Here is a 24,182-nt window from a genome sequence, read left to right as displayed (position 1 = left end):
CTATTTTTGTGTGCAGTTTAGAAAACAATCGGCGTAGAAATAAACAACTTGTAGTAAATCTCATAGTATGAAGAAAGGCGTTCTCTGTGGGGAGGACTGTAGATTATTCATCATGGTACATTTGCTGAGATGGTTATACTATTTATGCCATAGACAGTTCTTTAAAAAATGTATTAACACCCCCCCCCCCCTCCCCCACACCAAATTGGCGTGACCGTCTGACGTGCAGCAATATATTGATATTAGGTTTTTCAAAGTACCTTTTAGAAACAAGTCGTATTGAATGGTCATAATCTCTGCCACCATTGGCGTACGGGATCCTATTTTCACAGCTCTTATTGTCCGGACGTCTCCATCGCATGTGCCCGGATGGTGGGAGTAGCCCGAGTACTCTGTTCGAGAGCTAGACGGATATTTGGACATGATCAATATCTGTCTTCAGACATAACTATAACGAAAACACAGGATTGCTGCCTACCACCGTCAAGGCAAATATTCCCGCTCTACTACAACAATCCTCCTATATTTGACGTTAAATAACATTTTTGTTCGTATTCCGATGACAGACAATCCTTAATGAAGGTGAGTTGGAGAAATTTAGATGGACGGCCAAGGTAATGTATATCGGATCATTTAAAAACAAAAAAACAAAAAAACCCCAACAACAACAACAAAAACAATGTAAACAAACAAAAACAAAACTACAAACAAACAAACACCCTCCAACCCCTTCCCCACCCCACCAGTGGTTGCAAAACAAGGCGTCGCGCGTCGCATGCGACGTTTACTACCCTCATTTCCGACGTCTATTTTCGCCACAGTTGCTCAGACTCCAGTTCATATTTTCTTGCTTCTTGTCTGAATGTATAGCTCAGCTTCTATGGGCTAATTTCTTCAGGAAAACTTTGAGTTTCTCACGAATACAGCGTCCATTACTGCTCATTGCCTTTGTTTTAAAAATATATTTTGTTTTGATTCATGTGCACAGTAGACCCAGTGATTTTCCGCCATCGCGCAAAACGGACGGAATTCCCATTGTGAAACGGAATTTACATTTGGAAATGGAATTACGATTTTCCGCAAAGTTAAAAAAAAAAAAAAAACTATTTTACTATTGCCACACGCTGTAAAACTGACGATTGACCCGCGCGCAGTACTATTGGCAAACGCTAGACTGAATTGTGCGCTTCAAGGTAAACCAAATGGTCACATTGGGAACCAATCAAATACTTCGCGAAAGTTAGCGAAACGTTTGCTGACTGAACATGTGGCTGGTTTACTGCTTAGTCTGTTGCGCCTGCGCAGATGGGACAGGTTTTTTTTCTTTTAGGAGCAAATTTTACCAGCGGTTTGTCGCTAACGCTTGTCTCGGAAGACAGATTTTTACGCTACACATTAAACCGATTGACCATTTCGGGAACTACCAGTCAAAATATGTTTGCAAACGTTTAGAAAAAAAACGGCTGGCTGAACGTTGCAATGTTACTTTATTTCCGCTGTGTCGTGCGCATACTTCAATTTGCAGACGACGTTAGACTGTCAAAGAGATGATAAAATAAATAAATGTTTACGTTTTGTGAACGCTAAGCCTCGTTGAATAAAGCAGTGCACTTAATTGTTGGACAATCATGCTTTATAAAGTTATTATAATTGTAGCCTTTGCTCCTGATGTGATTTTTCGCTACTAATATGTAGGCTTACTTTGATTTAATGAGAAATAGCGACGCATGTCGACACCAGTCACTGAGTAAATTTCCGGACCCTTTAATTTGTCACAACTTGTGTTAGTTCAATTGTTAATTATATATTGTAGTCTGAAACGGAAATGAAACGGAATTTACAAAAACATGAAACGGAAAATAACTCTTTTTTTTTAAACGGAAAACCACCGAGTCATACTTGTTTTATTCTTGGGCCAACAATTTCACCAACCATATGCATTACAAGTGGACTACATTGCACACTTCTGTGGTAACAGACTCCGGCCCATAGAGTCCCCCCCCCCCCCCCCCCCCCCCCCCCCGTGTGCCCCCATTACTGAGTGTCTGTAGCTCTCGATAAACTCCCAACTCCTACTCTGTCAGTTCCAACGCCTACTAGTACTTCGTTTTGCAACCGCTGCCCACATTGGTTTTTTATTAAATGAGAGCGTAAGCAACTGATATCTTCGAATAGTAGGAGCCGAATGCTGCCATACGCTGTTGCTGACTGTTTTTTGAGTATTTTTCAGAGTATTTCTTGGCACATATCTTGTCATTAAGACACGGTTTAAGTCCCATCTTCAGCTGTTAACAAATATCATTCATTGATACACCAAGACGGTAATATCAAAGGCGTGGTATGTGTTGTCCTGTCTGTGGGCTGGTGCATATAAAAGATCCCTTGCTACTAATGGAAAAATTGTAGCGGGTTTCCTCTCTATGACTGCGTCAAAATGACCATATGTTTGTCATCCAATAGCCGATGATTAATACATCAATGTGCTCTAGTGGTGTCGTTAAAAAAATCATTGGTAGCCAAAACAGTAAACTTTTAATTACTGTCGATTGAAGTCGCGCTCCCTAGTAAATATTAGAGAAAAAAAAAAACTTACTCCAGTGACCAGTGTTTGTCCTATTTCTTAAACGAGAGTATATTAATTGATATAGGCCTGTATGACAAACAGATGTCAACTTTTATCAAACATGCTATCTATAAAGAATGAACTTTGATCCTAGAAACGGTGGTCATATAATACTGGATAGGAATGGCACCATCTGGATGAGGTGGGAACAACAGACGATGCTGTGGAATCGGCCAACCACGTAATTGTGAAACAGATGGACTGATAAACTGAATGAAAATCTTTCAAGTTATTATTCTTCCCAGTCATCTCCAACTTGTCACAAGACGGATGTGATACGAACATGTGTACTGTAACCACCTTGTCTGTCCACATGCGATTTTTGCACCTGTACTAGGCCCTATGTACATTTATGTTCTAATAAAACAAAACTTACAGTTTTTAAAACCAAAATTTGGGAGTAAGATAGCAGTATGGGTTACCTATAGAGATAATAGTTTGGACCAGCTTGAATAACACACATTATTTTGATACATTGATATTGTATTGATGTGTGAATATCTAAATATGCATATCTAGGTTGACTGTTACATACATAGATATTAACGCATTGGCGCATGGAATAATTAAATCCGTTCTGGCCTCACAAATTGTCCCATGCCGTTGCTGGGACTCGAACCTGTGGCATCCTGGGGCTAAGATCTTTTTTGTGAATTGTGTCGTTAGTCGGGATATAGCCATTATTTTGTCAAATGATAAATTGTGCCGATTCTGACATAACAAGAAATAGGTACGTTTGTTGGCAGACTGGGTTACAGATGGGGGCAACAATTGAAATCCGTGTTTTTCATTGCTGTAATTTAGTTTCACACTTATTCGTCTGACTGCTAACCCCTAATAAACGAAAGACTAAGTTATTGCAGAATAATCGGCAGGTGACACAATAACAATTAATTGAATCTTATATGATTAGCTAAAATATAAATTCAACTGAATATAGTATTAAATGTTACACTGTAACAATACTATCTCGAGTTTGATGTTATTGTCACATCTTTCCAACCGTCAGAGCATTTTCAATGATAAAATTACATATTAAAGGGACAGACTAGTTTTTAAACACTACAGCATATTTTTCACTATTAGAGCCGTTTATGATCACTGGAATCAAACATTACTTTTCCATTTCCGTACGACCAATTGTTTCTGGTCATCTCTCTCTCTCTCTCTCTCTCTCTCTCTCTCTCTCTCTCTCTCTCTCTCTCTCTCTCTCTCTCTCTCACAATGCATACACACACACACACACACACACACACACACACACATGTATATATATATATATATATATATGTGTGTGTGTGTGTGTGTGTGTGCATTGTATGTATGTCAGGTTTGACTATTACATACATAGATATTAACACACTGGCACTAGGACTCGAACCTGTGGCACCGAATCGCCCACACGTAGCAGTCTTGCCATAATTCTTTATGTGGCCTACAAGCTACGCGGTCGATTCCGCTTACGTTCAAGAAACAGTGGACAAACCTGGGCCATGTAACTCAAAGAAGTGTAACTAAGTGTACGATACGTGTATGGTACGTGTGCGTACTTACTGTTTTACTCCTGTAACTAAAAGAATGCGCAAAGCACACTTAGCATACACGTAAAATGTTCACTTGCGTAGTGCCTAAGAACGTGTCAATATCAGTGCAGTAAGCAACCCTTGGCTCATTGCATGTATTGCACGCGTGCGTTGTTATTAGCAAGTAAATAACCCACAATACATTTCATTTAGCCAACGAAAACAAAGGCATGTCTTCTTCGATTTCTTCCCCACCAAAAAAGAAAAGAAAACCCAATTTTACCATAGAAGACCACAATCTACTTGTGGATGCTGTCGCCAAAGATAAAGGTATATTATATCTTTAAATTTTTTAATTTATTATATAATATATAGGCTATTCAGTGTATATTTACTTCTATGCACATACTTGCGGTGGGTCGTCGGATCGATCCCACATGGTGGACCCTTTGGGCTACTTCTCATTCCAGCCAGCCTGTGCTCCACGACTGGTGTATCAAAGGCCGTGGTATGTGCTATCCTGTCTGGGATGGTGCATATAAAAGATACCTTGCTGCTAATCTGACAGAGTAGCCAATGTGGCGGGAGCGAGTTTCCTTTCTCACTAGCATAATGGTCCTTAAACATATGCCTCACGCCATATAACCGTAAATAAAATGTGTTGAGTGCGTCGTTAAATAAAACATTTCTCTCTCTCTCGAAATGGACAAACTTGCTAATTATAGTCCGTCGTGTTTTTCTTAAATAATTTCCCATTCATACCGTCGATGAAATAGCTGAAAAAATACAAGAATGTCCAAAAGAAGACAACATTGTCAATGAAGATCCCAACCACGACACCCCTTTTCAAATACCACTGCACAACCATCGCGTGAAACAGTCTTATGAATTCATAGGTCCGAACCTTGAATTAATAGATATAGAAAGAGAAAGAGAAAGACTTGAGATAGAAAAACAACGACTAGACATAGAGAAGCAGCGCCTAGAGGTCGAGAAACAAAGATTACAACTGGAAATGGAACGATCACGTCATACGAAGGAATAGTTTGAAATCACAAACACTAGTGAGCTTTCAAAGAGTGATTTTTATAATGATGATTCGTTACTGAATATGTATTTGATAATAAACACCCTTGTAATATATATTCTAATGTGTATTAAACTGTCTCACTAGTACATTTTTTAATCTTTATTTATGAGCACACATTTTATTAAAGATTTGAATATTTGAAATAAATATAATTTACTGAATTAAAGAGACAAAACAGTTTAACACACCCGTAACAGTTTCATTTATAGACAGTCAGTTTTAAAAATTGGTTGTAATAAGTTCATTTCTAACATCAATTCCTCGTTGGTTTTGTAGAACAATTTGATAATGATTGTTGTCATCATCATCTTCGTTTTCGTGAATCTGATAATCCATAAGAGGAATTCCCTTCTGTCTGCATATGTTATGCAATATAGCCGTTGCAGCTATGATGTTGACACATTTTTCTGGGCTGTACATAAGAAAACCACCAAAGGCATGCAAACATAGAAATCGCATCTTCCACACTCCAATCGCTCTTTCACTCGCATTTCTTGTTTTTCTTTGGCTTTGGTTGTAATTTCTCTGCCCTCCTGTCTGAGGATTCAATACGGGAGTCAACAGAAAAGGCAAACAAGGATAACCACTGTCACCCAGCAACCAACTGTCTCCAAATTCGCCAGAGGCAAAGCGTTCTTGAATAGCAGAGTTATTCCACATAAAAGAGTCGTGTGTTCCACCTGGCCATTTTGTCATGATGTCAGTACAAATTAGCCGATGATCGTTTATTACTTGTACATTGATGGCATGATAGCCCTTTCTACAAACATACAGTTCATCATTGTTTGAAGGACATTTTATTGGTATCAGAGTCCCGTCAATGGTACCAACCACATTGGGAAATTTCGCTATGTCATAAAATCCTTGTTTAACGCTTCTCAAGTCGTTCTGTGGTGTAAATTTTATGTATTTGTTGATGTTGTTGCACAATGCCTTCGAAACTGAATGAATGCTGCGAGATATCGACATTCTGTGCATCCCATGTACATCGGCGTTCACTGCTTGAAAGGAACCGCTTGCAAAATACCTCAGCGTCACCATCACTTGCAATGACACCGATAGAGAATGTACCCTATTGGTAGGTCTAAGTAGGTCATTGTTTAGAACATCGCAAAGTTCAAAAATACTTTGTCTGTCCAACCTGTATTTCCTTATAATTTCTTGTTCTCCCATATAGTCCAAAGGGTTATTTCGATCTCGAAATACACGACCAATATTATGGCGTCGTCTCCTGTTATGTCTGTTGTGTAAATAAACATAAAGCGCCATATTGAAATGAAGATCGGGTTTAAAATATTTACATGCCACGAGCAACGTGTGCACCTGTTAAGGTTTTACGTGTGTGCTACACCACCCTCGAAACCGACGTAAGTATGTGGCCATTTACGCACACGACTTAAAGTACGTGCACGTTGAGTTACTGGTTTAAATCGTTAAGAGTGATCTACGTCTGACGTAAGTGTTACGAGTGCTTTGAGTTACAGGGCCCTGGGCCCGTAACATAAAGCATTCGTAACACTTAAGTCAGACGTACACCATATATATATACTACTCAAAAGAATTTAAGGGTCAGATGATATTTTCGACATTATTTTCTGAATGTCAATTATATTAGCTAGACCATAATGTCACGCATGGTATTGTTCCATTTTGACGAAAGTGGGTCTAAGCAACCCATAAATGAATTAAAATCCACTGTCATTGACACTGTCGACTAGTTCTAATGTCGAACACATGCTTACATTTGCACGTAAATTAGGGCGAAAGCGAAAGATCTGCTAAGTGCCCATAACTTGCTTTTTCACAAAGCGCTTCATTTGCACGCTTTGCACGTGTATTCCATGTTCCCAATGCTGAATTTCCGTATAATTGGAGCTTGCGTTCGTGTACGGTGCACACTCCAAATTCGACAATGGTACGACTTCAACTGACTATCGAAGATCGAGGAAGGGCTATTGCTTGGTTTCAGGATGGCAATACGCAAAGAAATGTTGCTCTGAGACTTGGTGTCAGTCAGTGTCGTTGGCCGACTGTGGCAACGGTACCAAGCAACGAATTCTGTTCGAAATCGTCCACGTTCGGGAAGACCCCGAAGCACTACAAATAGAGAGGACCGCTACATCACCAATATGGCTCTACGTCAACGCACAACCACTGCACGCCGATTACGTGACAATCTGCGGACTGCGACTGAAACTCGAGTGTCTGATCAAACCATACGCAATCGTCTGAGAGCCAATAATCTACGCTGCCGTCGCCAGGCTGTTCGACCACCACTCCTACCACGTCACAGAACGGCCAGACGTCACTGGTGCACGCTTCATCTGCGGTGGCAACGTGTTCAGTGGGGTCGAGTGATGTTCACTGATGAGTCCAGGTTTAGTCTCCAGTTCAACGACGGTCGGGTTCGTGTCTACAGACGTCCTGGGGAGCGCTTCGCTGACGTTAACGTTAGACAACGTCACCGGTTCGGTGGTGGCAGCGTCATGGTGTGGGGCGGCATCTCTATCCACCACAGGACCCCCCTCTATGTGGTGGATGGCAGTCTGAATGGAATCCGCTATCTGAATGAGATTATCCGGCCGTTGGTTCTCCCAGGCCTTCAGCAGATTGGCGGCGGGGCAGTTCTGCAGGATGACAATGCCAGACCCCACCGCGCCAGGGTGGTAACGGACTTTCTCAGACAACAAGGTATCGCCAGGATGGATTGGCCAGCATATTCGCCTGACTTGGCCCCAATAGAGGACGCCTGGGACGAATTAGGCAGGAGAGTTCGGGATAACCATGCCCCTCCGGCCAACCTTCATGATCTGGGTCAACTTCTTATGGCAGAGTGGCAGGCCATTCCCCAAGAGTTCTTCAGACGTCTGATCAACAGCATGAGGCAACGATGTGTCGAGTGTATTCGCGCCAGGGGTGGATTCACACACTATTAAACGAATGTTCTAATGTGTAAAATCCATGTTTGACAACCTTCAACTTTGACAGCATGTCATGTGACTTTCTTGTATACAGTGACGTTTATTTGTGTTTTTTTGTAAATATGGAACAATAAATAAAAAATTTGGTGTAGTTTACATCATCAATCTAATACACTCTGAAACTTATTTGGTTATAAATTTTTGACCCTTAAATTCTTTTGAGTAGTATATATATATATATATATATATAATGTGTGGTGTACGTCTGACATAAGTGTTACGAGTGCTTTCTGTTACCGGGTCCTGGCCCTGGTTAGTATGGGTGTATTCGCACGTAGTCCTGTTGGTATTTGTCTGGATAATATCACGTGCCCACCCACCAGGTTGCTACTCAGTCTGTTGAGGGGTAAGCTACCCCGCAGGCTGACATACCGGTGTGGGGATATCATCCTAGATGGCTTCGTTGGTAGCTGCTTGGGAGTCGTTGGGCTAGCAACAACCAGGTGTTGCCTTTTGGTTATTACCTCTAGCCGCATCGATTCCTTGGCTTTGCCTTGTGTAGAGGAAAGTCGGGTATCTGCAGCTCTGGTGACGACCTTCCATGGGCGTACATGGGGGGGGGGGGGGGGGGGGGGGTTCGATGGGTTCGACCGAACCCCCCCTGAAACCGCTTTTTTTATAATTTAATATATCTGACATTGATATCTGACATTATTATATTTACTCAACATAGAAATATATGCCCAATATCTCTGAAATCTATTTTAGAACTCCCCTTTTCAAAATTCTATGTACGCCCATGCCTTCGGTTCGATCCTCGGGGATCGACTGTCGGGTTTGAACCGTGGACTGATATAATGAGGTGAGGCCGGCCTTCTTGGTGTGGATGGAGACCGCGATTTCGAATGAACCGCCCCCCCCCCCCACCCCCCATATAACCGTATAACCGTAAATAAAATGTGTTGCGTGCGTCGTTAAATAAAAACATTTCTTTCTTTCTTTCCCTTAAGCTCTCTTAAGCAAGTATTTGATATACCAGTCGTGGAACACTGATTGGGACGGGCACAAAATCTAATGACAGAATGTGTCCATCATCGAGATTCGATCCTACGAACCAAGCATCTCTTGCGAGCGGTGTACCAACTAAGCAAGACCCCAAAAGGCCACCCCACCCCGAATACATATGTGAATTAATTGTAAAATCACATCAACGTACAGTTAGGATCACAACCGGGGGCGGGATTTAGCTCAGTCGTTTGAGTGCTCGCATAAGGTGCTTGCGTCGAAAGATCGAACCACCTCGGTGAATCCATTCAAATGATTGGGTTTTTTTCTCGTTCCAACCAGTGCACAACAACTGGTATATCAAAGGCCGTGGTATGTGTAATCCCGTCTGTGGAATGGTGCATATAAACGATTCCTTGCTACTAATGACCGGCCTTGATGGCGCAGTGGTTAAGCCATCGGACTACAGGCTGGTAGGTACAGGGTTCACAGCCCGGTACCGGCTCCCACCCAGAGCGAGTTCTTAAGGGCTCAGTGGGTAGGTGTTAGGCCACTACACTCTCTTCTCTCACTAATCACTAACCAACTGACTAACAGGTAATCCACTGTTATGGACAGACAGCCCAGATAGCGGAGATGTGTGCCAAGGACAGCGTGCTTGAACCTTAATTGGACGAAAATAAGTTGAAATGGATGATACTAATGGAAAAATGTAGCGGGTTTCCTCTGATGATGACTAGTCAAAATTACAATTTTTTTTACATCTACTGGCCGAAGATGAATACATCAATGTTCTCTGGAGGTGTCGTTAAACAAAACAATTTGGGTTTTTTAGGATCACAGTCTGAGTGTATGGTACATCAGTTTTACCACTCGCTAATAATAAGCATTTCTAATATCCCAGCTATTTCAACATGGTCTCGTGAAACGTAGACTAATGCTAATAGTTTGGATTTTAGGACTATCTATAGCATCCTCATGAATTGGAAATGCCCAGTTTGTAGTCGCATATACTTATACTGTAGATGTAATTATCATATTTTTTAAATCTATTTTATGTGGGGCTTTTGTCTCCATCTGGAAATAGCCCAGTTTGTAGTCGCATATACTTATACTGTTAGATGTAATTATCATATTTTTAAAATCTATTTTATGTGGGGCTTTTGTCTCCATCTGCCTGTCTATATCCCACATATAGTTTTTCGTATTTTATTTTCACAATGCCTGGAAATATTAAGCTGAAACTTTGTGTAGAACTGTATCATAAAGAGTTACAGGTCAGTTTGACTTTCGTAGCGATTTACCCATTTTTGGCCAGAGTTGTGTCCCTTGAACGTAGAAGATACCATTAGTTGCTAGGTACCGGCCTCGGGGATGTAGTGGTTAAGCCATCGGAATTAAGGTTGGTAGGTACAGGGTTCGCAGTCCGGTACTGGCTCCCACCCAGAGCGAGTTTTAATGACTTAATAGGTAGGTGTAAGACCACTACATCCTCTTCTCTTTCACTAATCACTAACAATTAATCCGTTGTTCTGGACAGACAGCCCAGCTAGCAGAGGTGTGTGTGTGCCCAGGACAGCGTGCTTGAACCTTAATTGAATATAAGCACGGAAATAATTTGAAATGAAAATGAAACTTACTGGGCACGGTAAAGGGCATATGCATATATTGTTTTAGCAGTATTCTCATAACACTTGTTTTATTTGTAGTTTTTAGTTCAAAGTATTGCGAACGTTTTAACCACTTGATATATGAAGCGTTAAACACTGAAACAAAAACAAATGTTCTATTTCATTGAGAATATCTGCATATGTATGATTTTAAAAACAATATAAAACCAATACTTTTAGTACGACAGACCGGAGCTGCGTTCAGCCAGACTGAGCAAAAAAACGTCCGCCTGACTGGTTTATGCGCTTCACGTTAAACCAAATGGACACGTCGGGAATCAATCAAATGGTTTGCGAACCTTAGCGAAACGTTCGCTGGCTGAACTGGGTGTCGATTAAAGTTAAAAATATAAAGTTTTATTTTGTTTAACGACACTAGAGCCCATTGATTTATTATCGGTTATTGGATATCAAACATTTGGTAACTCTTAACATATAAAAGTTAAAAGTTTGTTTTGTTTAACGACACCATTAGAGTACGTTGATTTATTAATCTTCGACTGTCAAATAATTTATAATTCTGACATGCCGTCTTAATGTACTGAAAGACACTCGTTGCATTTTTTAATCTTCGGCTGTCAAATAATTTATAATTCTGACATGCAGTCTTAATGTACTGAAAGACACTCGTTGCATTTTTTAATCTTCGGCTGTCAAATATTTTATAATTCTGACATGCAGTCTTAATGTATCTTTTATATGAACGTTCCCAAAAGAAAGGGTCGCACATACCACGGTCTTTGATATAATAGTCGTGGGGCAATGGCTGAGATGAGGGAAGGGAAACAATCAGAGAATGGGTCTACTGAAGTGATTCGATTCATCGACACCACGACTGGTATATCAAAGGCCGTGGTATGTGCTATCTTGTCTGTGGAATGGTGCACTTAAAAGAACCCTTTCTACTAATGGAAAAATTGTGCGACTATGTCAAAATTAACAAGTGTTTAACATCCAATAGCCGATGATTAATAACTCAATGTGCTCTAATGGTGTTGTTAAACAAAGCAAACTAACTTTTTTTTTTATTTAAGTGGCTGTTTTAAAGTGAATTCGTCTTACTATCTTCTTTTCGTTTCTTCTCAAATCATTTGTTGAATTTATGTTGCGATATTTGTTTTTCTACTCTTTTTTTTATCGCTTGCTTTGTTGAATGTTGTGTTACCAATTGTACATCATTGTATATCTGTGTCTTTCTTCTCACTTGGTTTGTCGAATTATCCTTTTTAATGTGTGTTCTCTTGCTCTAATTTGAGCTATTCGAGAATTCACACAATTGGTGGGTGAGAGAGAGAGAGAGAGAGAGAGAGAGAGAGAGAGAGAGAGAGAGAGAGAGAGAGAGAGAGAGAGAGAGAGAGAGGTTGAGAGACAGAGAGGCAGAGAGGTTGAGAGAAATTCGCAGAGAGAGAGAGAGAGAGAGAGAGAGAGAGAGAGAGAGAGACACACATACACATACACACACACACACACACACACACACACACAATATATATATATATATATATATATATATATATATATATAATGCAATCCATTTAAGCTGTAAAGACCAATATATTTGAAAAATAAATAAATGATTATTTACAACACGTCTCAACAACACTGTTGATCAAGGGTGGGTCTACGATTTGTGATAAGGAAAGGAGTTATTACGGGTATTTTCTTTCACCTCTGTATTATTCTGTTCTTCTTTTGTTTATTATGCTTTAAAGGGCAAGGATTCCTTATACCCACCGCTGTCTCATAAACCCCGATTAGTGTTCTTGCTTTACAACAAGTTAGCATATGGAATACAGTTTATCATTTAATATATTAGGTCTTCGGTTTGACAGACGGGACACATTTCTGAAAATTTTACACATTTTAAAGGCGCAAACCCCAGTTTTAACTCTTAAAAAAAAAATTGACACTTTAAGTTTAGTTAATTTACAAGCCTGTAAGTCATTTGGATAAAGCTACAATAGAGTGAAAGTAGAGTCGTTGACGTTGAAACCAAGAAATATCCTTGAAATTAGACTACAACTTAAATCAATAACCGCTACTTCTCAGAAGCACGTGCGTTTTTAAAAATATGAAAAATGCATTTTGGGGGAATTAGAAACACCAGGATGACCAGAAACACTTCGGAATCTACGGAACTGGATAATCTAAAGAATAAAATATAAGTAATGTTTGATTTCAGTGATCATAAACAGCTCTAATAGTGAAAAATATGCTGTACATAGTGTTTAAAAACTAGGGTCTGTCCCTTTAACTGCCTTGTAATTTATTAGAAAAGTGTGGAGCCGCGAAAATTAAATATAAACTAAATTCATATATCGATAAAACATTTCAAAATATCCCTTTTCCATATTAAAAATTCTTTTTTGAGACACCGATCCATCAAGCTTTTGTTTTCTTTTGTTGTTGGTTAGTCTTGAAATGTCTTCACGCTTGAGTTATTCTGAAAATAAAATTGGAAAAATTAAACATTTTAAATCAAAGCCTATTAATAAATTAATTTTTTTTAGTGCAAAATGATGTACATAGGGGTTATTAAATATTTACACTATAGATGACTCGTTTTCTATATAGTTAGTATAGATACATAAAGTTACAAGCGGAATTTCTATTTTATATGAACGTGGTCTGCAAAGAAACCTGTGACCCTACAATGCAAATATGACAAACACTTCAGTATAATTCAGTAATCTGTAGTAGTCTCCAGAAAACGCGTGTGAAACGCTAAAAGGGACATCCTTGTTTGGATCCTATGTTTTGATGATATAAATTACTGACCTTGGCTTCTACCATGTTTTAACTTAGTGACATGTGTTAGAAAATACATTGCGCTGACTTTTAAACGTGTACAATATTTTAACTTAATGACACTTGTTAGAAAATGTTTAAATGTACATAATATACTTAAAATATGTAGACATATTTTATTTCGTGTTTCGTTATCAAAAACGGTTACCTAGTTGTTCTACTATGTAGGACTAATTCCACACGAAAAGTCGACATGCGGCTCACTAACCACTAACAACTAACGCTAATCAATTGTCGCGGACAGTCAACCCAGATAGCTGTGTATTTCTAGGAAAGCGTGCTTGGACCGTAACTGGATACATTTTAAAGAGATCGCATGTGGCTATTAAATATTTGCCCGCCGTTTGTTGTGTATGTAGAATCAAACACGATGTGCATTTCAAGGAATACGAAAATTACTCGAAACACAAAAAACAAATCAGTATATTGGATATTCAGAAAAATAATATTTAATGTTCAAAATTACACTTCTAAATTACCAAAGGGAAAATACTCTGAGCTACCAGCACCGTCCGTAATACTACAAACACAAATTTAGCCCCCCCCCCCCCCCCCACACACACACACTAAAAAATCTGAATGACTAAATCAACGACCAATCCCAAAGGAAATGAATTTAATGTTCTTACAAACATTTGTAATTAACGATTTTAAGTTAGAATGTTTAATTGTTACATCACAAATGCTAAAATATGGATAGAGTAGTTTGAATTATGGTTTGAGAGCATTTTGGAAGTAAAGAAATTGATAAAAATGTCTCGCCAATAGCGGCCATCTTGACATCAAGATATAATTTGTCGCAAAGCACCGATTGGTTGGCTCATAGTAGAAAAAAACCAACTCTAAATCAAAAGACCAAAAAAGCTGAAAAAATATCTTGATACTTTTAGCTTTTATCCACTATGTCCCTATCATCAGCTATTAGACTATACGGACAGCGTATGCAAAATGTCTTGATTGGTGTGTTTACATTACGTAACTGTACTATATATATATATATATATATATATATATATATATATATATATATATATATATATATATATATATGACGATAAGTTTAAATTATACGGACGATAGACATTAATGATTAAGAATAAACTGAATGTGGACCTTAAAAGTAAAATACCTAGAACCAGTTTGATGTTCACATTTTAATTTATATGTGTTCCGGCATCTGCAGCCACTTCTTACCTGGGCAGTTTTGTTCATCGCTGTTGTCGTTGCAGTCGTTGTCGTGGTCGCACATCCACAGTCTTGTAATGCATCTGCCGTTTCCACACTGGAATTCATTGGAACCGCAGGTTGGCGTATCTGCAAAGCAGTACTCATTAAAGGAACGTTTAAGATTTTACTTTTAAAAGCTGCTTAGAATTTCTTAATCCCCGTATACAGCAGGTTCCACCCTGACCGACATGGTGTAAAGTAACAGATGCTAGTTTTTAAACACTACGTAAGGCGTATGTTTCACTATTAGAGCCGTTTGTTGATCACTGAAAACAAATTTAGATTTTATTGTATATATTATCTATTTCCGTACATCAGAAGTGTTTCTGATCATCATGGTGTCTCTAATACCACAAATGCATTATATATATATATATATATATATATATATATAAAACGCACGTGCGTCTGAGAAGTAACGGTTATAGAGACGAGGTCTAGTCAATGTTTAAGGGTATTTCCCCGTTTCACGTCACATACTCTTGTTTCACTCAATCGTAACTTTATCCAAATGTTGTAGATTAACTAAACTAATGTTTTGGGTTTGTAACAATCCGTAGAAAAACCAGCCGTGCTTTGAGTAAGAAAAAACTTCCAAACGTTCTGCATGTACTGTTTATTTGATCGCAATGGAAGCGTTTATGCATAATCTTGTGGTATTAAAATTATTGATTAACAGTAATTGTTCTATGTAACAGATGTGGAAAACGTGAAATATGTTAGCAAGTTTTCTCAATGCACAGAGCCGCAAATATGTCTCATCAACCATTTCACACCAAAAGTTATTGTGACATGGATTGTTTGGAGTAATAAATTTGTAAATGGATTTATGAATGTAAACCAGAGAAAATGTGCATGAAACAGCTCGAAGAAATGCAACCAAGCAGTTGTTGCAGCGACTGCATGCTTTGAGCAAGAAACATGGAATATTCGGGAGAAATACTATCCAGTGTTCACCATAAAAGGCCAGACATTCAGTCGCAAATCATTGCCACTCTGTGTAGCCTTCAGAAGTCCAGAAGTCAGAAAAACACAATTAGTAAACTGTTTGATGCCATTTCGTCATGCCACGCCTCAGTGAAATGACAGATGGCGAGTCATAGGGATGCTTGAATCTGTGATCTCGCAGCGTCGACAGAAACACCATATGGCAACGATATCAACAAAACAACCAGGTCAGGGACCGTCCCCGTAGCGGCCGACCACCCGTGACAACCCCTCACCAAGACACATGGCTGATCCTTCCTCAGATCTGAAATGGCATTCCTAGGAACTTTCTCCAGCGTTTAGTGGGCTCAATGAGACGACGGTGCCAGGCCTGTATCAATGCTCAAGGTGGACACACTCGCTACTGACTGTGTGAACTTCGCTCTGGACCCCCTTTAGTGATGTGGCTCATTTGCATATGCCAGGTGCGCCCTTTTCATGGACTATTGCTCGTTTCCATACCTTCGGACATTTCTCTTTCCATCTTATAACGTTTCATACACGGCAGCAAAAACTTATCAATTATCTTTGTCTTTTGTGTGTCACAATAACCCTGTCTGTGGGATGGTGCATATAAAAGATCCCTTGCTGCTAATCGAAAAGAGTAGCCCATGAAGTGACGACAGCGGGTTTCCTCTCTCAATATCTGTGTGTGGTCCGTAACCATATGTCCGACGACATATAACCGTAAATAAAATGTGTTGAGTGCGTCGTTAAATAAAACATTTACTTCCTTCCTATCCTCAACCGAACGTTCTTTGTACAGCGCAAGATTTCTCATTTCATTTTTTGAGATGAACCCTACAATTTCAAATCCGCAAACGCACGTGTTAACTGAAACTGACAACAGGCTAATCGAGTGTATACTTTTGACGACCTCCGTTCATAGTGAACACACACAAGTTTTTTAAAAGTGCATTTGAGCTTGTATTTCATATTTATACATTATGTTATAATATGGTAACCAGTGCACCACGACTGATATATCAAAGGCCGTGGTATGTGCTCTCCTATTAGACAAAATGTAGCGGGTTTTCTCTTATGACTACGGGTCAGAATTATCAAATGCTTGGCATCCAATAGTCTATGATGAATAAATCAATGTGCTATAGAGTGGTGTCGTTACACAAAACAAACTTTTTAACTTAGTGTCCATATTCAGAGGGTGAAACTAGCGTCTGCGACTTTAATAAAAACCTCAAAACATAAAAGCACATTTGCATACTTACTGTGACAACCAGCCTCATCCAGCCCATCGTCGCCCTCGTTGTCGCAATCAACGCTGCCGTCGCATAGCCACTGCAGGGGTATACATTGTCCACTTCGACACTCGAAATACTCGTCAGGGCATTTATGAGAGGGGATGGTGTTAGCTCTAACAACAGTGACAGAGACGGCCAACAGAAAGATTAGCCAAACGGTCTGCATTTTGGACGACTATGGAAGCAGGCTGGTTTTATCAACTAAAACAGTCATCTACGTTTGGCTACTTTACTTGTATAGGCTGTTCATAATGTTACATTTGAATTTATATATACATTATGTTATGAGTGGATTGGAGCAAAGGTCAACTGGTCGCCTGATGAGGTAAATACTGCACCAGTTTACACCATGTCGGTCAGGGTGGAACCAGATATCAGCGTGAATATCGTAACTCTTCACACATTGGTCAGCCCCCAACATATGCTGTGACGTCAAACGATGGGTAACCGTTAAAGGCCCATTATCCAAATTGCATGTGCCATATTTCGCGATTTTTACAGTTATTTGTCATAAATAAGCTAAAAAAATAACTGATTTAACACGTTTTGCATAATTAACTTGAGGATATCAAAACTGCATTGTGCTGCTACTGGGTGTAAACATCGATTTTCCCAAATAAACTGCTTGGTAGGTAAACTCCAGTTTAAGTTACTACAAACATTAGGACGACCAATAACACAGTGGGTGTACATACACCGATATTCAAGAAAATGTAATTACTGGTAATATGTAAGATTCACCGTAAAAATGTCTGTTAGCCTAAAACCCCAGAAGCGTAGGGGAGGGGGAGGAGGGGGCATTAATATGTAAGTGCCCCCACCCCATTTGCTGGCATCGTCCGACGCATATACAATATTTCAACATTAAGTCAATACCCAGGGGACAAAACCCAATTTATTTATTTTTGAAAAATGAGCCCGATGTGCTGTATAAACGTTTTCTACATATATCCAGGATCACAACCTAGGTGGACAGCCTTGCCAACAATATACAAGTTATCGATGATCTGGGGTTGAACGTAGCCCAGTAGTAAAGCGTTCGCTTGATGCGCGGTCGGTCTGGGATCGATCCCCAGCGGTGGGACCATTGGGCTATTTCTCGCTCCAGCCAGTGCTGCACGACTGGTATATGAAATGCTGTGGTATGTGTTATCCTGTATGTGGGATGGTACATATAAAAGATCCCTTGCTACTAATCGAAAAGAGTAGCCCATGAAGTGGCGACAGCGGGTTCCTATCTCCATATCTGTGTGGTCCTTAACCATATGTGCGACGCCATATAAACCGTGAATAAATTGTGTTGAGTGCGTCGTTAAATAAAACATTCCTTCCTTGTTACCGATGATCTAGTAGTTGTTACAAAATTATAATAATCAATTTTTGTTTATGAAATATTTTGGGGTGTTTGATCAAATATTCGATACATAAATTATGAAAATGTATTGGGGTTTTTTTTTTTGGGGGGGGGGGGGGGGGTGGATGGTTTACGTTAACGTTTTTCTTTGCAAATTTGCTCATCCAGCTCCTATTTTGTTACCTTATCAGCAGACTCGGATAGTTCTTAAGCTCTATCCTAACTGGCCGTATCCTAACCGCACGTGCTCATCCCAAAGTTTTTCAGACATGAAGACAGACGTGTCGATCCCGTATGAGCCACTGGTGGATTTTGAAGGGGAGGATGAAGGAGAACATGAAGGCCGCAGTGTGCATCACTCACCGACTTAACAACATGGTGAATCAAGCTCTCCTACTCCCCGATATAGACAACCATCCACCAGATGACTAAGAAGATCTTTACTACTACCAAGACCAACACAACAACCGGCTCTTCCGAACCTAAGGACGATTGACTTCCTCCACTCGCCGTAGCGCCAACCTCCCTAGTCAACATTGCCTCCGTGAGTATGGACTTAGTCAGACTTTAAACCTTTTGGCCGCCATCTCAAAAACACTTTGTTTATTTTTTTATAAATAGTCTGACACCCTTTATTTTTGACAGTCCGTCTAAATTGCTCTAATCACCTTCAACTTTGGATGAGCAGTCAAATGTTTTTGTTTGGCCTCAATTTTACCAGACATGGTACTCTTTGGAACTTATTAATTTTTTATTCCAAATTCCGCCAACATCAAACTTACCTCCCCCTCCCGTCCCGGAATTGGTCACTGGCGAAGTCAGAGGCCAAATCCGGGGTGGGCGTGCCTGAACCTCTGTGGCTATGGGCACGTTAATAGGCCTTATATAGTTCAGCTTCAGCTAACCGCACGCGTGCGACGCGACAGATATAAATATGTCGGTCGCGCGCGTGCAGTTAGGATGTGGCAATGGAAATCAATGATTTCTAAAATAGTAGCTCGCGTCGCGCGCGGCCGGTTTGGATAGAGCTTAACACTATAGAGGATATTTCTCCAGAAATTGCCTTTTAAAAGTCTGAACTAGGAACAGGCCCAACTTCAGCCATCAAACGTTTCTCTAACGTTCGCGAACTATTTGATTGGTTCCCAACATGGCCATTTGGTTTACCCCAACGCTGGAGCAAAGCCTCAAATTCCGACAAAAATTATACAGATGTTCGGTCAAAATATGGTGACCTGATACCTTTTTACTATGTATTTCCATCATTCTACTGTCAAAATTAGTTGTAATCCATGTAAAAATGCGTAGTGATTCATTTGCAACCCTATATGGCTGTTTGGTAGTAATGCTAATATGGATAAATGTTGTTTATCCAGATTCGGACATTTTCGTTTAATTCGGGCAAAAGCCAGCCTGCCCCCTTGTGCTGGAGCAAAGTCTCAAATTCGGGCAAAATGTGCTAACCCGAGATCTTTTTACTATGTATTCCCATCATTCTACCCTCAAACTTAGTTGTAATCCATGTAAAAATGCGTAGTGAATTCCGTTTCATTTCTTTCCTATCTGGCAATTCCTATCTTTCACTTTCTTTCGCTGTCCACCTCTACATACCAGGCATTGTCTCTCCAACCGCGACAGGTGCTTGTCTCTTGTGACTATCTGTGCCAAACACCTGCCATTCCTCATCAGCTTTTAGCTGTGGGCTTAGACTGACCACTTTGGGGAGTGTTCAGTAGTTACTTCTGGCATTGTTAAGAGACACTTGTAACCACCTACTATATACCCCTACTACCGGCGGTCGTTAGTTAGTGCTGTGAGTCAGACTAGCTTTAATAGCTGCAGAGAACGAGGATGCCAGGTGGGTGCAGGGAAATATACAGAGACTGCACCCGTGGAGGAAGTTGATACGGATAGGCGATGGTGTGGACAGCTCAGAAGACAAGAGTCGTAGGAAACTGACAGAAAGGGTCGAAACAGATTGAAATCCTTGGACAAATTGGAAATGTTTTTTTATGTTAAGATAATGAGAATGATAGGCAGAGGGTGACAGATGAGAAAGATAAATGAAAGTATGAGCCAACTTCGACGGGATTTGAACCACTGTCGTCAGATTGTGCTAGTGCTGGAGCAAAGCCTCAAATTCGTGCAAAAATGATATGGATATTCGGGCAAAATGTGCTAACCCGAGATCTTTTACCATGTGTTTCCATCATTCTACCCTCAAAATTAGTTATAATCCATGTACAAATGAGTAGTGATTCGTTTGGATCTCTAAATAGCTGTTTGGTAGTAATGCTAATATGAATACATGTTGTTATCTAGATTCAGAAACGCCTACTCTGTGAAAATGAGTACATCACTATGAAAGTGAAACTTGATCTATTTACCAGTACATAATAAAGCTATACATAAATTTCAGCTTAAAATAAAACCCGGAAAACTGTTGGTGGGACAGATGGGCGGACAGACAGGCAGACAGACAGACATATAGACAGGACGATTATGAAATTTGTAGTTCACTCCAGTTGCACCGGTAGGGGACTAATTCATTCATTTCAATTTATTTTCGTCCTTATATCCAATTAAGGTTCAAACACGCTTTCCTGGGCATACACTTCAGCTATCCGGGCTGTCTGTCCAGGACAGTGGGTTAGTTGTTAGTGGTTAGTGAGCGAGAAGAGGATGTAGTGGTCTTACACCTACCCATGGAGTCGTTAAAACTCGCTCTGGGTGTCAGTCGGTACCGGGCTGCGAACCCTCTACCTATCAGCCTTATGTCCGATGGCTTAACCACGACACCACCGAGGCCGGTCAGGAGACTAATAAACCATCTCAATGACGTCTGTGTGTGTATTTTAAAAAATCTGCAGTACATGTGCTATGTTTTTGAAAAATTTAGCGAAGTCAGTCGAGTGAAAACACTTATTGACCCTCGAATATGACAAGTACATGTACAACTACAAACTGAACTGATATCAACTGAACTGATGTGAACTGAACTCTGGTCGTAGTTCAACCACATACGAGGTGCGGGTATAAGCATACATAAATAAATTGACAAGATGGTTTGTTCGTAATAATAAAGATGTGCCACACACAGTCGAACTTGTAAATGAGCCTGTGTAAAATATCGTTTGCAGTGTACATGAATACATGTATTTGTAAAAGGAGTAATAAAAACAATAAAAATATCAATTTTTGCCATGAAAATATGAATATTAATTATTAAATTGGCAGAAAACGGTTGTGTTTTGTTGTGGGGTTTTTAACACACACACACACACACACACACACACACACACACACACACAGACAGACACAGACATACACACAGAGACACACACAGAGACACACACAAAGATACACACACACACAGACACACACAGACACGCACACACACAGAAACACACATACATACAGACACACACACAGAGACACACACACACACACAGATACTCCTACACAGATACACACACAGATAACACATACATACAAACACACAGAGGGACAGACACACACATATACACACATACAGAGACACACAGACACACACACACACACACACACGCAGAGACAGACACACACACACACACACACAGAGACACACACACAGACATACACAGATACACACACACACAGACACACTTACACATACAAACACACACACACACACACACACACACACACACACACAGATAACACATACATACAGAGGGACAGACACACACACATATACACACACATATACACACATACAGACACAGATACACAGAGACAGACACACACACACACAGACACACACACACAGACAGACACACACACACACACACACAGACATATACATACACAAACACACACAGACACATACATACATACACACACACACACACAGACACACACACACACACACACACACACAGAGAGACACACACACACAAATAACTGAGAGCCAGATTAGTGATATTTTGACAGTATTTGCAAACCCTTAAAGGGAGACCAAACTCCAATATGAGCCGTATGTGTTGGAATGATGCATACTCGGACCACCAACACATACTGACACCTTAAGAAATGAAAAACGCGTAATTTTAGAGTTAATAAAAAAAAAACCCGTAATTATTCCTGCTAACTGGGGGCAGCCATTTTGTTTCGTTTTTGTGGCATCCGGTACTAAGCTTGGGGCGAAGTGACGTCAGCTCCGACCATCTCCTGTATGCACAGTGTAAACAAAAGCAGTAATTTACGACAAAGCGCTTCGCTTTAATCAACCTGACTTGTAAAACAACATAAATGAATTGATAGTATAATAAACTATTTAACTAAATATATTTGAATTTGCATTAACAGAACGAAATGGAGTTCTATAGTATTCTCTCTTTAAAAATTCCAAAGAAAAATGCTTATTATACCCAAGTGATAATTTTCTTTTCTTTGGGACTGCGTAATTGGTCAGTTTTGTTATTTTAGATTGGAAAGTCTACTTAATCAATGGTTTTACAGAATTATTTACAGTAATAAAGCAGGACGGCTGTAATGTTCATTAACATTGTAAGGGCGGCAGGTTATCCCATAATACCTGTGATCTTAAAAAACAACAACTGGCAAGTATTTTTGTATGTGTGCCTAGACAGTGGTAATCATTTACCGTGACTGGATACCATGCAATATACACCTGCCAATCAGGAATCAATGTGCAGGCCACGGAAAGAAAGAAATAATTAACTAAGAAAATACTCTAATTATCATGTCAGTACGTGGGTTAATGTATGGACAAAACATAATACAGTTATATCGACACTTTGACAGTGGTGGCTTATTTTGTATTGAAAAATAATATATACTTATTGCTGTCTTACTGGGATGGATATTATTACAGAACATTGCGATGCATCCGCAAAAACAGGTACATTTTGTTTCTTCAGTTCTAAGACTAATTCCTGATGTGATACGTTAAGTATTACGTAACCACCGGCTCGCCAGAGGGCGTATTCATTGGGATGGTACAAACTGGCTGCGCCCGTAATATATAACAGCCGTCACATTTAACCGTTTTATTAACTATACGATTATATTTGTTGATATTAGGCAATAATGTGTATTATATATTGTTGAATATGCATACCAGTCCAAAAGCTTTGCTTTAGCATTCCTTTAATTGGGATGGCGATACGAAAGTGTGTCTTTTTATCCCCTTCATAATCCATTCCTTGACATGGTGAGGGGGCTTGTATGTCTCAATGACCCAGAGAGCTATGCCAGCAGGAGCTTTGGCTTCTGTTAGGGACACCCAAGCTGGACTGGTCAATGGGTAGAGGCTAGACTGATATGGACTACGGGTGAGGTAACCTTAACAGAAACCTAGAGTGCTGAAGTCAGAGGTATTGGGCCGCACGGCGTATTCTAATAGACCACAATACCATGCATCAACAGCTATTATGACTACATCCATTGTATTTTGTTAGGTGTCCAGCCATGTTGGCATCAGGGGTAATGAAAAGGCAGATTCAGCTACCAAGTCTGCTTTGTTATGCCAGGGTTTATGTTCCATATACTGATTTTAAAAATAGTATTAACCAGTTTACCTTTTCGACTTAGCAAGATGAGTGGAACAGTGCAGTTACGAACAAGCTTCATGCTGTCAAGCCAGTCCTAGCAGTGGTAGTCCTCCTATAGGCAGTGCAGGAAGGATGAAATTGTCTTGTGTCCTGCTCG

The 24,182-nt window shown here is 39.9% G+C and overlaps 2 protein-coding genes across 2 annotated transcripts; both read right to left on the bottom strand.

The window, feature by feature from the left end:
- Window positions 1–2,138: 2,138 nt before the first annotated feature.
- LOC121383750 (putative nuclease HARBI1) lies at window positions 2,139–6,277 on the bottom strand. The gene is made up of 2 exons (XM_041513847.1): window positions 5,489–6,277; window positions 2,139–2,285 (listed from the first exon to the last, which is right to left on the bottom strand). Exons 1-2 carry the CDS (start codon window positions 6,275–6,277, stop codon window positions 2,139–2,141), a joined length of 936 nt encoding a protein of 311 aa, XP_041369781.1.
- Window positions 6,278–12,366: 6,089 nt separating this feature from the next.
- LOC121384294 (very low-density lipoprotein receptor-like) lies at window positions 12,367–17,483 on the bottom strand. Its single transcript, XM_041514610.1, has 3 exons — window positions 17,084–17,483; window positions 14,835–14,954; window positions 12,367–13,275 (listed from the first exon to the last, which is right to left on the bottom strand). Exons 1-3 carry the CDS (start codon window positions 17,280–17,282, stop codon window positions 13,271–13,273), a joined length of 324 nt encoding a protein of 107 aa, XP_041370544.1. The 5' UTR covers window positions 17,283–17,483; the 3' UTR covers window positions 12,367–13,270.
- Window positions 17,484–24,182: the final 6,699 nt, after the last annotated feature.

The sequence above is a fragment of the Gigantopelta aegis genome, chromosome 10 (assembly GCF_016097555.1).
Source record: "Gigantopelta aegis isolate Gae_Host chromosome 10, Gae_host_genome, whole genome shotgun sequence".
In the NCBI taxonomy this organism is placed as follows: Eukaryota; Metazoa; Mollusca; class Gastropoda; order Neomphalida; family Peltospiridae; genus Gigantopelta; species Gigantopelta aegis.
This window is presented reverse-complemented; position numbering and strand designations above follow the sequence as displayed.

Bases quoted from the DNA above. Each gene is read 5' to 3' on its own strand.
- LOC121384294 (XM_041514610.1), bottom strand. From the start codon at position 17,282: ATGCAGACCGTTTGGCTAATCTTTCTGTTGGCCGTCTCTGTCACTGTT. The intron at 14,955-17,083 runs GTAAGTATGCAA...ACTGCTTTGCAG, and splicing joins GGATGAGGCTGGTTGTCACA to ATACGCCAACCTGCGGTTCC.
- LOC121383750 (XM_041513847.1), bottom strand. From the start codon at position 6,277: ATGGTGACGCTGAGGTATTTTGCAAGCGGTTCCTTTCAAGCAGTGAAC. The intron at 2,286-5,488 runs GTTAGAAATGAA...ATTTGTTAACAG, and splicing joins AAAACCAACGAGGAATTGAT to CTGAAGATGGGACTTAAACC.